The 15,623-nt window shown below is 38.6% G+C and overlaps 2 protein-coding genes across 5 annotated transcripts in view; one reads left to right on the forward strand and one right to left on the reverse strand.

Moving 5' to 3' along the window:
- Window positions 1-7,138, forward strand: part of LOC141909336 (activated Cdc42 kinase-like) — a 52,818-nt gene extending 45,680 nt beyond the window's left edge. For 2 of the 4 annotated variants that reach the window (XM_074799747.1, XM_074799748.1), the window contains exons 17-18: window positions 1,209-1,244; window positions 3,198-7,138. In XM_074799747.1, the coding sequence (XP_074655848.1) occupies window positions 1,209-1,244; window positions 3,198-3,413 (252 nt within the window). In that variant the 3' untranslated portion in view covers window positions 3,414-7,138. The remainder of the gene's footprint in view (window positions 1-1,208; window positions 1,245-3,197) is intronic. The other 2 variants (XM_074799750.1, XM_074799751.1) reach the window with 2 other exon arrangements.
- An 851-nt stretch (window positions 7,139-7,989) lies between these two features.
- On the reverse strand, window positions 7,990-15,312 carry LOC141908913 (FUN14 domain-containing protein 1-like). Its single transcript, XM_074799199.1, has 5 exons — window positions 15,132-15,312; window positions 13,331-13,404; window positions 12,568-12,715; window positions 11,742-11,940; window positions 7,990-10,380 (listed from the first exon to the last, which is right to left on the reverse strand). The coding sequence occupies exons 2-5, from the start codon at window positions 13,344-13,346 to the stop codon at window positions 10,303-10,305; spliced, it is 441 nt and encodes a 146-aa protein (XP_074655300.1). The 5' UTR covers window positions 13,347-13,404; window positions 15,132-15,312; the 3' UTR covers window positions 7,990-10,302.
- Window positions 15,313-15,623: the final 311 nt, after the last annotated feature.

The following is a 15,623-nucleotide window of genomic DNA, read 5'->3' on the forward strand; positions in this document are numbered from 1 at the left end:
TTTTCCGTCCGATTCGTAGGAAACTCCTGTTATTGTGTCCAACACTGTTCTTATATCCATGTGCACCTATCCTTACCTATTGTGCAGTCATGATCCGAGGTTGATACCAGTACGGACGAGTGGGGACACAAATTTAACCGATGATATTTCGAGACGTAGTTACACAGCTCGGGAGTTCAATTTGACACCATGAAAATTAATTAATTTTGGTTCTAAGGGTAGAATCGAACTCTGTGCTTACACATACAAATAGTTTAAGTTGATGGAAATCCAACTCGCAACTGTGCAAATGAGCTTTCACGTGCGAATAGTTAAAGTTCATGAAAATCCAGCTCGCAACTGTGGAATTGAGCTTTCACGTACAAATAGTTTAAGTTCATGAAAATCAAACTCGCATTTGTGGAACTGAGCTGTCACAAATAGTTTAATTTGATGAAAATTTAGGTGTACTTCAAGAACGCCCCTAACTCTTAATCCATAAACACCCACTTTATGTCTTCGTTCATTTCTTTTCTTTGCAATGTGTAGAATTTCATTTCAATCATCTTTATTTCAATGACCTCGGACACAGTTTCTCGGTACTCGCCATAGTGGTATAGACATGTTTGGAGAATTGATATCTGCTTAACAATTAACAATTAACTTAGCAATTTAAATTGTCCTTGATTGAATATGCAGGGCCCAGCTTCACGAAAGTGTTGTTAAAGTGAAATGATTAAGTATGAATCATCTATTGTACTGGCTAATAGATACCCAAAAGTGCTGGAGAAAAATTCCACTCCAGTGTGTTGAATAGCGGGCATACCGCTTTAGTGCGTCTACACCGCGATGAGTTGTATCGTTCCTGATATTTCACTGACAGGTGCTGCCACTTTTGAATAGAGATAAAAACTTATTACTGATGACATCAATAAACTGCGATGCGGTATACTAACAATGCCCATCACTGATGTATACACCGCACTGTGGTGTAGACGCAATGAAAGGGATGAGGGGTTGAATTGTGTACCCGGTTCAAATGATTGAGAAATGAGATTTCAAAACTGGCCACCCTCTTCAAACATGGTAACTATTGCTGTTTTAACGGTTTGATATGAGAGAGGATGATCTTTCGTCCCGAGGAACTGGGTCGATAAATCGTGTTGGTGTGATCTGTGTGTTGTGTGTTTTTGTGTGATTATTTATATAATTTTCGGTTATTTATATAGGAACTGTTGTTGGAACATAAAAATTTGGATTACTGGGTATTGATATATTTATATATATATTTATATACATATATAGACATATTTATATGATGTATTTCACTAGTTGTTCACGAAGTGACAACACGATCAATAATCAAATGACATCTTGCCCCCTCATCCCCCTGCCGCTCACTGACCACTGCTATTATTATTGACACTTCCATAAAACATGGCTGCCTCCTATATCCCCGTATGACATCATAAAATTGCCTACTAGTAAAGAGGACTGTCCATTTGAGTGTGGCAATCGATGATCACGCTTAATGTGGCATGTCAGGATCCAACAAGGTCCGCTTGCAGCATGCGGGGATCAAACAAAGTGAAAATTGTGCTACCGATATATGAAGATCATTCTTGAGTGTATCAAGAGATGATGTGATTACCGGTAGCTAAATTTTTACACGGGAGCCTAAAAATCTAGATTCTTAAAAAAGTGATGGAATTTTGTAACAACAAAATTCACTTGCGTGAATTTGGACGGCGATCACAAATTCAATTCAAATTGATGAATGAAAATAGCGCTACCGATGTATGAACCATAAAGATCAATCTTGAGTGTATCAAAAGATATGATTTGCTAACATTTTTTCACGGGAGGCTGAAAATCTAGATGAAACTTCGTTGAAAATGAAATTAATGTTAAGCTGTCCTATTGATCATGGTGGCCACTTATGTACCTGGAAATCACGGAAAAGTTTTTTTATAAAAAGTCAGGGAATGTTTTTAATAAAAAGTAAGGGAATTCCGTAAAAAGACCCTAAAAATCAGGGCAGTTCGTTGAGATTGCCAGATTGCATGTTAAATCTAAGTTTCCATCTATGTGTAATTGACTGTGTTAATTGATTGGATTCTAAGCAGATCAAGTCAGGGAAAACAAAGTACATGACAGAAAATAGTAAGAAAACAAGCAAGTCAAAGTCAAATAAAAGTGGCCACCCTGATTTGATCCGCACGGTATCTGGCGTGGGATAGCTGGAGCAGAATGGGGGTCTTCATTAGGTTTATCCGGACTGCAGCTGAATAATGATATGACTAAGTAACGATCTAATTTACGTGTGGCAACCATCTCTTATGGAAGTGTCTATTGAATTGGAATGAATCGTCCTTCATCGTCACTCACGTCTGTTCCTCCACCCATTCTCGGATAAAATCCAGCGCAATTCTCGTGTTTTCATAGAAAATTCCGGCGTATGCCAATATTTTAGCTTGCCCTTACAATAATTATGGTGTTTTGATTTACAACAGCGGTCTCACACATTCATCACAATATCCCACTTTTCGGCTTGAAATCATGCTTCGAAAACAATAAAAATCGAATGGACAAAATGTACAGTCCCGATTCCTTCATAAGATGAGAATATTTTGTAATTCACTCGCATGCGTAAAAACGTAATTTCTGTTGTCTTCTTTAGTTCATCATTCCATTCAGAATTTCAGTGTGTTTTTGCTAAATTCGTTCACTCGTACAGTGGTCAATGTGTAGGCTTTGGTAACTTGTAATAGTCGTGTGAATTTTGTTCTCGAGACAAATTCAGCCTATTATATGGAACGTAAAACGCATTTAGAATTGATCGTCCTAATGCAAAAAAATCATGGAGATCTATCAAACTCTTACTTATTTTTAAGTTCTGGTAGGCTCAGTCAGTCAAGATATAAGCAGTTAAATCAATATTAGTGTCTTGTCTTTTTATCTACAATACTTCGTAAATAAGGCGGCACCAGGGGGAGTCTGCCGTAGCTAATGGCACCCACAACATTTTGAAATTTACGTTCCGCTTATTTCATGAAGTCACAATTTTTACATGCACTTTCATCGGGATTTGAACCTAAAAGAACTGCTAAGTTGCTGGGCAAATAGATCCAAGGCCCCTGATTTCAAAGTTTTCTCGAGGGGATGATGCCCAAACTACGAATGAATTAACGAGTAAAATGTCTAACTCACTATTGCAGGTAACCGACGACGAATGCGTGTACGCATTGAACGAAACGAAATGGAACGTGCACAACGCGATCAAATTCATCAAGCTGCACCAACTGTATAAACTAGGAATCGCCGACATACTGCGCTGTAAACAAGCTCTGATGGAGTGTTCATGGAACGTGCCCGACGCCGCCGAGCTACTCATCGAAAACCCCCTCAACAGTCCCGAGTGCGTCGACGTCTAAAATGACACGCCCTGTTAGAGAGGGCGTCTCGCTCAAATTCCATCTTCCCGCGCGTGCGCGCCCGCTTTCCACCGGTCGCGAGCTACAAGCGTTATGATGTGTCGTTTGCGTGTGTGTGTGGATTAACCAGCAGCGTCTGGAATCTAGAAAGGGGTTACAAAGTCAACAGTTTCCCCCCGTGAGACTACGACGATGAATAAAATTCTTGTTTGAAAAAATATCTTCGTTTATATAAATCGATAGAAATGCATTTACCAGTGTATAAAAAAAAATCATTATTCGTCATAAATACGAGGCCTCTAGTCGCTTTAGTTGTATTTTTATAAAACTTCTCTATCGCAGTCGATTATTGAAAAGACGTCTGCTGCATCGAGGTTCGTTAGATGGACAGTAGATGGCGCTTCGTGTTCTAAAAACAAGATTTCTAATGATGCCGCGTTGAGAATTTTGTCACAACATGTCTTCTAGATAACTTTCCAATTTTTCGCCGTTTCGAGAAGCGGAACTAGCTTTTTCGCTTCGATAAAAAAGATTCAAAAGATTGTCGGCAGTCTTTTATGCGTATAATTACGTTATCTAGAAGAACTATGTTTTTATTTTTTGTATATTTTTCATCAAGCACTTGTTACGTTGAAATCATGGCATAATATTTAAATCGTTACCAGTATTTCGATTGAAATTAATTGTTTACACAACGAGAGATCCGAAAATTGATCGTGGAATTTTACGAATGGATTCGGTAATTTTACGAATGAATTTGGTAATTCCTAATCAAATATTCGTTTATATGTTGAGATCAGGAATATGTTCTAATCGCCTTTTTTCAATGATTTTTAATTCAAAATTTTCGATATGTTTTGTTTTGATTGAGATTTAAATTTGAGTTGTCTTGTTTGAAGGTCTGCCATTGAGATAGAATTGGGTTGGGTTTGCATATTTTTGGGGTTTATACAGCTATGCTATCAATTCGACCCAGTCATGGTAGTGGTTGTATCCGCAGTGCTCTACAATCCTACAGCATCCATTGCTGAGATTCTTTATTATATGTTATTGTATGTTAGTGCTTTAAGTCTGTATGACCTTATTGAGAATTTGAATGTGGTCATAATCTAATGTCTGGCATTCGTGAAGTTCCCTTTCAGTTACAAATTCCTGAGGTGAGGTCCTATATGTACACGGGAAATTTCGATGATCAAAATATGGAATATCAAATTTTTGATTGAGTGTGGCTCCAGATCGTAGATTGCTCCTGCATCGAATGGGAGTGTCACTGAACCTGAAACCCTCTTAACCTAAGACCCGTTAGGTCGTATGTCTAGGGGGTCTTGGACCCGCCTGTCCGATTTTTAAGTTGTGCTTACTATTTCTCATAAACTGTCAGTCCAGATAACGCGTTAATGCTCATTTTACGTAGCTTTTAGTATACTCCTTTTTGTAAACCAGTCTTCCGTTGAGTCGTTTCGGTTACCATATTTAACGCCGTTGTAACAACTCGAGTTGTTATATAAGAAACGTGCGATCCGTTTTCGATCCGTTTTTTCGCGAATCTCATCTCGTCGTCTATTAAATCGTAAAACGAAAAGAATAAAATATTTTCGTTCGAAAGTCTCAATAGATAAATAAACCGCTTGGATTGTAATTATTAATGAACTACTGTACATTGTATTCTATAGTGTGTTACGATATGAAATCGAGTGTCAATGTTTTAACCGTGTATGATCGATGATAGTTGTTTCGTCGCGCGCTATACGACCATTAAACTGAAAACTTTTGCGAAAATTTTTTTGCGAAAATCGTGTAAATACGAACGACGATTTGTGTATAGTTTATAAAGTCATTACCGGTAAAATGTTGCCGATGAGAATGTCTCAGAAAAGCACTCTCTTTGTACGGCGATTGAACGTATTCAAATGGCGTTAATGTCTGTTTTTAGAAACTAGTTTTCTTACTCCCCGAACTTCAGGGGCGGATCCGAGGGTAGGGTGCAGGGGTGCACGCTATTGCCTCCCTCAAAACGTCAAGTTACCCTGAAATTTTACGGGAAAAATGAAAAATATTAAACTGATATCTAAAAAGTTTAGATTCATAATCTTGTGCTCTGTATTTTTATGAGTTAATGTTTTCTGATGAACTTTCTTTCAGAGTGCCAATTTAATAAGTATTACCCTAGATCTGCCCCTGAACCTGCTACGGTAAAGGATATCCACGCAATGGTTTTATAGACCGGCTATCAAAGGCTAGTAAGAGTGAATGTACAGTAGACTTCGTTCATCCCTATGTAGTTTGCCTCATGTTATTGCGTGCCTTGGACAAAATATTACAAATTTTAAGATTTGTATTATTTTGTAGTCGGAGCAGTACTCCAATTCATCGAAATAACGACTGCTCCGACTGCCTTGGAATTCACATCGGAGAGAATTTATTGCTCCCAGAATATCCAAGGCAAATGGAGTGTACAGTAAACTCTGCTTACCTCTGAAACAATTACTTTGGATTTATCGCTTGCCTGGGAGAAATATTTCGTGCCAACAAGACTTCCAAGATTGATAGCCACTCCGGCTAACCCGCTATTCGTTTACACTTCGGAAAAAACTGTATGGTCCCACGAGATCTGGGCCCAGTTTCACGAAAAAGTTTAAGCCTAAAACGGTTAAGTTTGAATTGTTGTCCTCATTGAAAACACGAAGTAACCAAATTACAATTACACCAATAATTTGAGTTAAACTTTTTTGCGAAACTGGGCCCTGGGGTAAGCGGAGTCTGCTGTATTGAAGTACCGAATTCGACAGTCTATTACATAAATCAGTTACATTTGTATCTGTAGTTGTAAATGAGTATGATGATAGAAATAACTTTCTATCATCATACTCATTTACAACTACAGTTGGCCCTGTGTAATCCGAATATCATGGCGAACTTCGGTTATTGGAGTTGGTTTGACTAGAGTCGAACTAAACGAAACCGAATGTCAGTCGTAACTAGCCCAGAAATGGTCGACCAATTGAGCGCAGTCGCTGTCGTTCGGACCAAATTCCAAGATGGACGACTCCGTGAAATACATTTCGACCGAACTAAGCGCGTTTGGTCATTAGTTCCGACCAGTTCCTAGTTCCTAGTTGACTAGCTACGAAAACCGAAGTTCGCCCATGGTGCATTGATGCGTGAATTTATGTAAAAGAATGATGTTTAACTCCATCGCATCTCTTCGATTTCACCGGTCCAAAAAGATCCGCAGCGAGCGGCATCTGATGAATTCGCCAAAAAGATTAATAAACAAACTAACGCGTATGAATAATAAAGTTAAACCGTGGAAAATACGCGCGCGGTAAGAACTAGGGTGTTATATGTAAATTCATACATAGAATGATTCACGATGATAATACGTGGTAAAATTTTCAGTATTTTATAAGTTATGTTATTAACCAAAGAGCGAGTCTGCATGTTAGTGTATATTAATCAATACTAGGTACGGTATATACGTAAATATATATCTATATAGCCTATTATAACATACTAAAATGGTGATTCGTATGTCTGTTGCGCTATGAGTATGTGGTGTGTATCATCCATGTTTTTTCGATCGCGTTGGTGATATTATGATATATTGTGCCGTTGCTATATCCAGAGAGAGATCTGTTACTTATCATCATGTAATAAACACAATGTTAGGCGTTTTGTCATTTCATTTTCATCGATTATAAATTCAATAAAACATAAAAGTTAAAATCACGAATTTATACGTTTCGGACGTTTGAGATTATTTTCGTTTGGATGAAAGGTATCTATCACTCTGCATCCTGGATGGACCCTTCACCTCGTAGACATTGACACTGTGATCACTGGTGTTCGAATATTTGTTCGGGATTCCAAAATATGGCTCACAAGATCACACCGAGGAATTAAACAAGTGTGGTAGATTGTCGGCTGATATAACTCTGGGACTGGTTTTATAGACAAGTATTAACTTAAACCCGTGGATGAACTCAATCGAAAATGAATTGAGTTAACCCCAGGGGCCAGTTGCATATTCATGGCTTAGATTTAAGACTGGTCTAAGACCAACTTAGTTCTATACCCAATCTAACAACTAAAGACCAGTCTTAAGATTTGAAACCACCTTTAGATTTTAGTCACGACTGTGTAAGTGGGCCCTGCTTGGTTATTATTATGATAATCTATAAAACAGCCCTTGATGTGTTTTGATAAGTTAGTTACTCTTCATTTATGGCCCCACTGCTAAGGGTACTACTCTTAAGGGACAGTAGTTGCAATTCATAAATATAGGCGTCACCCCGTCAGTCAAATTCAGAAAACGGCTTTCTGTCACAGCAGAGCCCGTAAAACAAAGGAGACGCCAGTTGCTAAATTTGCCTACTCCCATTCATGTGATGATGTCCATAGTGGTTCCGTCTGCCCTGGGATTTGACAGATAGCCTCTTGAGAATATGGTCCGGCAAGACCCGGGGCAAGCAGAGTAAACTGGAGCTAAACTTACGAACGTAAAAATGGTTCCTTGTAATGAATGAGAATAAGAAAGTCACAAACAAGTACCATTCAAATTATGAACAATCCAGCATTTATTTCAATATTTACAATAGTATTACATACGAATACAGAAATTAGTATAATCACAAGAAAGATACATAACTCTTATTAATGACCTGGATCCAGACAGTTTCTTAGTTGTGAGTGAGCTAAAACCAGTTCATTTTCTACGAGTTGAATTTAAGTCAAATCTAACTCACAACTGTGGAACTGTGGATCTAAGTAATACATCCTCCCTCGGCAGGGATTCAAACCTGATAGCATCACTAGACTCAGCCACGGCACGAAATCCTGCCACACTAGACCTAGGCACAGGTTTGCTAGAAAACTTGCAGTACCAATCAGATTGCCTGTTGCATAATCGTGGAGGCAAATTCCATGGATAAACTATAAATGCAAAAACGCAGGCTAAAATAAAAGGCGATTTCTGATTCGCTAATAATGACATCATCTCAGCACCGAATGTAGTTGTGTACTTGGGCTTGTGTGGCACGGTGCTGTGGAGAGTCTCGATGCCATCAGGTTCGTATCCTTGCCGGAGAAGGATGGGTAAATTAGAGGGAGGCAAGCCAAGAGTACAATACAGTAGACCTGGTCTAAGTTTTTTTTTTTTTACCCTCAACCCATTACCGTGCCACGCATCATTTTGTCACTGAAAATTCCAGATGCCACGCATCATTTTGTCACTGAAAATTCCAGATGGTATATTCTTTTTCTAACATTTGGGTTGAGATAAAATCTCTACAATCTCTATCCGAAGTATCTGCTCATCTACCGTATCATACTACATACTGTATTACAATATATCGACAGACTACAGATATATATATATATCGTTAAGGACACAGGAAAAACCTTTGGATGAACTTATCTAAAAAATGATAAATAAATATCAAAAATAATCGAAAGTTTTATATCATTATGGCAGAGGTACAGAATTCGGACATTTCAACATTGATATTCAGAGAAAATAATGAAATTCATGCCGAAATAACATGAGCATTTTTGGCCCGTGCCAAATGGGCCAATGCCCCGAGCCAATTTTAGTACGGTTCAAATTATTGCATGTGAATTGCAACTGGTTCCATTAATGACTCAGTTCACAGAGTGAATTGTGCGTGAACGCGTTCTCTAATCAGGCGCGGGCCAAATTTGACTCAAGCCTGATCTGTGCCGATTTGACCCGGGCCAAATCGCCTGTGTGTGATTGCGGCGTTCACTTATCTGTAATGAATGTGACGGAAATGTCGCGAAATATGGTACGAATTACAGGTAATGAAAGTCATGCAACGAATTGAAAACCAAAAGAGGTAGACATTAATTCAAATACATCTACATGTATTTACATAATTATTTTTAGTTGAATTTACGTAGGGATTAAAGAACATCGAGTTGAACTATGGCGAATATTTCGATAAATAAAAATGTCGCGGAAAGCAGCGAGCGAGTGTCTCCTTTCATAAAGGAGAAAGAAAAGTCGAAAGATTAGAACGAGCAAAGCTGCGGTTAGCGAATTAACCTATTATTCTAGGGTCAAACCGATCTTAGGTAATGTACGACAATTATACTTATACAGCAAGTACATATGTACATAGGGATCATTCATAAATATGCATGAAAAACGAAATTAGAATCTTTCAACCCCACAACATTACAGTACACAATTGAACCTCCCCCTCCCCCAAATCCAAACATGATAAATGAATGACCTGTATAATAAACAGCTATACTGGTAAACACATTTCTGAGAGGTTTTGATTAAAGTCGCCCTTGTTCTTATATAATAAATCAGATAAGCATTAACAGTTTGTTGGCACAAGAGATATTTCCTAGAAAATATCAAGGATAAAGATTGTGTACGCGCACGCACACACGTCTAGTGAGGTTTTAGAATTTCCTGGAAACAAACGTCATTATTGACCACTTGTTTGTACAGAATGACTACGAGTGAAAACAACTTCGTTAAAAGTACATCCGATGCATTGTCATACCGTCTGCCTTTTCGTCGAAATATGAAAACAGTGTTCACATATTGTCGAGAAAATCTTCAAATTAATCAGTAATCGAGGGTAAGACCTTTAAAATTTCTGCACACATCAAACAAATCAAATTAGCATTTCTCAGACCATAAGAATCACAATACGGGAAATCAGAAATGGTTTTAGCCACTTCCATTCAATACGACAGTGAAGTCAGATCATCACGAATCTTTGACCCTGTTAAGAGTTAAGATTTTTTCATTTTTCAAATTCTTTAGTCAAACCTCAACTCAAAACTGTGGAACAGGATCCTAGAATACTTGATAATCATTTTGAAGGGATGATTTTGTAATATTGTCTCTTCTCTACGACGCCAAACCGATCAAAAAACCACCGCCGAATCCACTGGCTAAAAATGCGTTATCTTTTACGAACTGTTTCGTCTGAAAAACACAAATAAAAGATTAGAACAAGTAATCAGACACACATCACATTCGAACTCATAACACCAGATTTTTTACACCGTAAAGGCAGTTACAAAAATATTTTCATGCATTCCTAACTATCCGAAGTGTGTGAATTTGTGTGCCAATCAATATAACAAATATAGCTGCAAAGCAGCAAGTACAGGTTTTCTGCACAGCTGCATCATCAATGAAGGCTATTACTGCATCAAAATCAGCCTGGGTTCAGACATTTAAGCAATATGTATGTTATTTGTCAAGGCATCAGTTAACTATTACATTGGTTTTCTTGTTGGGAAATGCTTCTTTTTGAATGAATGCTGAAAGCTGTGGGCCAGGATGGAAATATTTGATATCAAAATCAGTCAGGGACTTTATATCTCTGGGAGAAACTAGTGAACTTTTCTTTGTGAACTAGTGAACGTTTTTAAGAGTAATTTTAATGTGTTTTTGCAGCCTAATTTTTATCTTAAACCGCACCAGTCTATAGATGTTCATTACTATTATCAAAAATACAGAAAGTGTATCCCATTATGTATTTTGCTTTATGTATTTTTGCTATTATTATTAAGCTCTAGTAGTAGTAGTAGTAGAAGTAGTAGTCTTAAACCATACAGAAATAGATAGAAAAATGCAATGAGTTAAATCATATAACTAGATTCCAAATAAATACCCTTGTTGATCATTGGACAGAATAATAAAGGACCATGGGTCCAGTAGGATCAACTGAGTATATTTCATTTTTGAGCACAAAACTCGATTTATACTCAGATTTGCAGTTACATATCAAGTTGAAATCTTGGTGCACTGAATAGATTTAGGCATGTTCAACTTTGATGATATACATAGTAATGGGTTTCCCCATGACAATCATGGCAATCAATGCTATGTTCTATATGTAAGTTCTCAATACCGGTGGTAACGATGTCACTGGGAAAGTCCTTCAGTTCCAACATTGAACTTGGATGCTGAAGGGCTTTCCCAGTCATGTCATTATCGAGAGATAAGGTCAAGCATCGATTAGTAGAATGGGGAAAAATTCATAGAAATTTTGCACATTTCCTCCCAGTACTTCCAAATAGCTATTGATGAAACTTGCCATATCAATTCCATCACCACCTTTCAATTTCATCAATTTCCCTCCTAATGACAAAATATCAGCGGTGTATATCCAGTGATTGCAATTTGTGCCAACAAGAGCCAACAGAAAGTTACTCTCAGAACCATTCCACAAAAACTAACAAAAGAATATATGCAAATATCCAAAACGATCAAAACGAATTCCCTGAAACCAAAAACACGGAATCCTTTCGATCCTAGTAAATAATAGCTGTACTTACACTTTCTAAATATTCTTCCCAGTTCGAGTTTCGCGCTGTCGTTTCGACTGTGTGACTGGCCGAGTTGAATTCGCGTTCCACTTTCGTCCAGTTGATTTTGATGTAACCGCGATGTTGCGCTAACTGTATTAACAGTAGACTACCGCCAAGCGCAGTGGCAGCCGCTTTACCGACCTTCGAGAACAAGTAACCAGCGCACCTTAAGAAATAGAATGTTTTGAAATCAACAATTGTCTTTAGTTGAATATTTGGTGCTAAAACACCACAGTGGCGGATCCGGGGGGGGGGGGTGCTTTTTTCAGCTGTATTTTTTTGTATCATTTCTAATTTCAACCAGGAAAGTGCTCAGATTGCACCTAAATGCATCTAATTTTTCAAAATTTTCTTCCGGAGGAACGTCCCCAGACTCCTAATGTGCAAGTAGTGACCCAGGTAAGTAGTGCGCACCCTCTTTCCGAAATGCTAGATCCGCCCCTGCGCTACACAATACGATCATTCTCCTCTCTGTTGGTAATTCATATTTGGCCCTATGTTACTTCTACTGCGCACTCATGACCTAACTTGGCCATAGTTTTCACTACGCAAATGCATCATTAGTGAACTGAAACGGAGGCAAGTGGCACGGAATTTAAAAGAAATGTGAAACGTCAGGACTTCTGTCTGGTATACTATATAAGGAAGCAAACCATCGCTGATTCGCTATGGTCTGATCATGTGAAATACAACGAAATTACTGAAGCCATTTGACTGCCGTTAGGCTCAATAAAGTCCCATTAATATCCATTGATTTTCGCAGTTCTTTAAACCGGTACCTGGAGATACGTACCATCCCGATACGCCGCCGATCGTGATCTGTTTCGCCGCTGAAGCTTTCGTAATGTCGTCGTACATTTTCTTGATCCAGTCGTTGCTGTTATTACTATTATTACCGGTTATCTCCTTTATTATTTCTAATCTGCCACTCCCTTTATCTTCTGTAAGCAACAACAAGGAAAAGGACATCTTAAGCAACGTTGTTCTTGTAAATGCTATTTTTGGCTATAGCTCCAGGGGCCGATCCAGCAAGACTTAAGCCTTTTACAAGAGCATCAAATTTTTTTCAGCGCCCTTTTCAATTTTTCCAGCGAAGATAATTAACGAAGATAACTTTGTGCGGTAGTGCCCATAATATTGCCGTTTTTGTTCCTCTGATGATGGGGCTTAGTTTAAGCCTCGAAACTGCAATAAACTGTTTTTATTTGTTGATATTGCCTTTGTGGATATCACAGTGCCTTTTGCGAATTAAAATGGTCTTCAAAATTAGCTTCTCAGTGCTGGAGTACACCTAAATAATACCTTTTTGGACATCAAAATGCCCTAAAAGAAAATCCTTCAAAACTGGCCTCTCAGTGTAGGATTACAAATAATGTTGCCATTACGGACAACAAATTGCCCTTTTGGAATGTGATAAGTCCTTCAAAATTGGCTTCTGGATCCCGTCCGTGGGCTCATTCCTGATTGGTTAGCAACGCATGTCATTTAGCCTATCTTCTGGAGGTCTAGGACCATTCGAATTTCGATTCAAATTTTGAACTTGCTCGTGTTTTTACCTGTAATAATCGGCATTTGCTTTTTGTATTTTCTCCTCAATCAGAGTTACATCCAATATATAATAAATATACACCTACAAATTTAAAAAGCATCTTTATTAATTTCATGGTCAAGCATGGATATTTCACTCCTGGAAATGGATGTATCCATTGTACGCTACGATTCTGTATACCCGACCACCCAAAAAAACAGTTGATCCAAATTTGAGCGACGTTTGTCGACCATACTTTGTTTGAATAGTCTGTCAATTAATCTCCTCCATAAAGAACAAACTTTTCAGGGATCAGAAAAGACATGACTTAGGCCTATTGTGGTCTTGTGGTGGTAGGACCTGTACTCAATCTCTCTCCATTGGACCCATCCTTCCCGGCAGGGATTCGAACCCAATTGCATCGAGATTGCCACGGTACGAAACCCTGCCACACTTGACCTAGTTAGTTACCTAATCGTTGGTGGTAAGCTTTTTATAATCGGATGGGCTTATACCAACGTTAGGGATGACAAGGACCAAAACACGGTTGAAAAAAGTAACACTTCAAAAATATACTTTCTATTCACTTCAGTCCACAATTAATGGCTTAAATCACAAACTAACACAGGTACCTTTCGAAATAATCCAATTTTATGTATGTTTCGAGTGGTTAATCAACATTAATTTGAGAAATTAATTAATTTCTCCACCAATTTCGCCATTGGCCGCCATTTCTCTGTATTGCACATGTGGCATGATAAGACAAGGGGACCTACAAGGATTTATATAAAATTTCCAAGACGAAACGACAATTTTTATTTTTGATGGTTTTCCAACTTATATTTCAAATCTTCAGGTTTTCCATAATAAATAATGAAATAATAAATTCTGGTAAAAGAAAAATGTGAATAAGTGTTGATTTCTTAATTTTTTTCAATTTCGTCGTTTCGCTTAGTTAGTTTGTGCTGTTGTCCTGGCCTCAGTCCACAGGTGCCAGCACCTCCAGTAGTTTTCAAAATGGCAGCTGTTGACCCGACGGAAATTTACTCTCACTTTACGGCCGATTTGCACATGGATTAAGATCATCAGGTGAGGTGTTATAGGTATCAGACAAACTACGAATCTGTTGTGCCTCGATTACAACAAAAAATAGACGGATATCTTAAGAGACAATGAAATGCCAGGCAAATTACTCGTCAGTCAAATTGGCTGACGAAGATTTCATACAAAAATGACCTTCCCATTCCTGACTGTGGTTTGTGAAAATATCCGATTGTGAAACTAAACCACAGACAGGTTACTGACTACACTTGACCGAGTGCGCAGTTTAGATGATGTCATTATTAGCCAATCAGACATCCTGTTTATTATAGCCAGGGTTTTCTGCGCTAGTTCTGTGAAATCCACCTCAGTCATTATAGGCCTACAACGAACGAGCAATTTGATTGGTGCCGCAAGTTTTCGTGCGACAAAGCTGCGCACCCAGTTCAGTGTGGCAGGGGTTCGTGCTGTGGCTGAGTTGAGTGTAGCAATGGCATGCCATATCAGGTTCAAATCCCGAGGGAGGACGCATTGCATTGGACCAGGTCCACGGACCACATGATATTGGACCAGGTTCAGGGTCAGGGACCAAGCGATTGATTTTCATTTTTTTGTCATTGACATTGCCAGGGCCCCAGGCCCAGGGGGATTGGCTGGCCTGGCGATTCATCGATTCAGACGATTTTAGGCAACAATTCGTGTTTTTTCTTTTGGAAAGGCAGGGCCAGCCCTTCTCTTGCGAAATTACTCAAGTCAAAAGCTGGGACTTTGGTTTATTTATCATTTACCGCAAAACAACTCAAGAGTTTCTTCTGCTGGATTATTTTATGAATCACGACTTCTTCAATAACTTCCACTTTCCAGTCAGTGACAGTTAGTTCGAACTGTCAAGCCAGCCACTACAACTGGCGTTATGTCGCGGGATATGTTGGTCGATTCCCTACAATGGAAACCGCTTGCTTCGGCTGGTGGTTCTTTAACTCGAGAGCAATTTCCCTCGTGTGGATGGCTTCCGCCAATTATATTTCGGATTCGAATCCCAAAATTTTGTTTGACCACAACCCTAGTTAATCTTTCTAAATGACGTTCTGTGAGATGAGGTTAAGTTTCAACGTTAATTTAGGTACACCATTTAATGCAATTTGAATCACATTTCCTTAAAACGAAGCTCGCGATGTCGCGTGTGAATTTCCAATTTAGTATTAACCGAGCTTGTGACTTGGATCGATAATTGGCATTTTCTAGGTCAAGGTCGTCAGTATATGCCGCAGTACAGAGTT

The sequence above is a fragment of the Tubulanus polymorphus genome, chromosome 7 (genome assembly GCF_964204645.1).
Source record: "Tubulanus polymorphus chromosome 7, tnTubPoly1.2, whole genome shotgun sequence".
In the NCBI taxonomy this organism is placed as follows: Eukaryota; Metazoa; Nemertea; class Palaeonemertea; order Tubulaniformes; family Tubulanidae; genus Tubulanus; species Tubulanus polymorphus.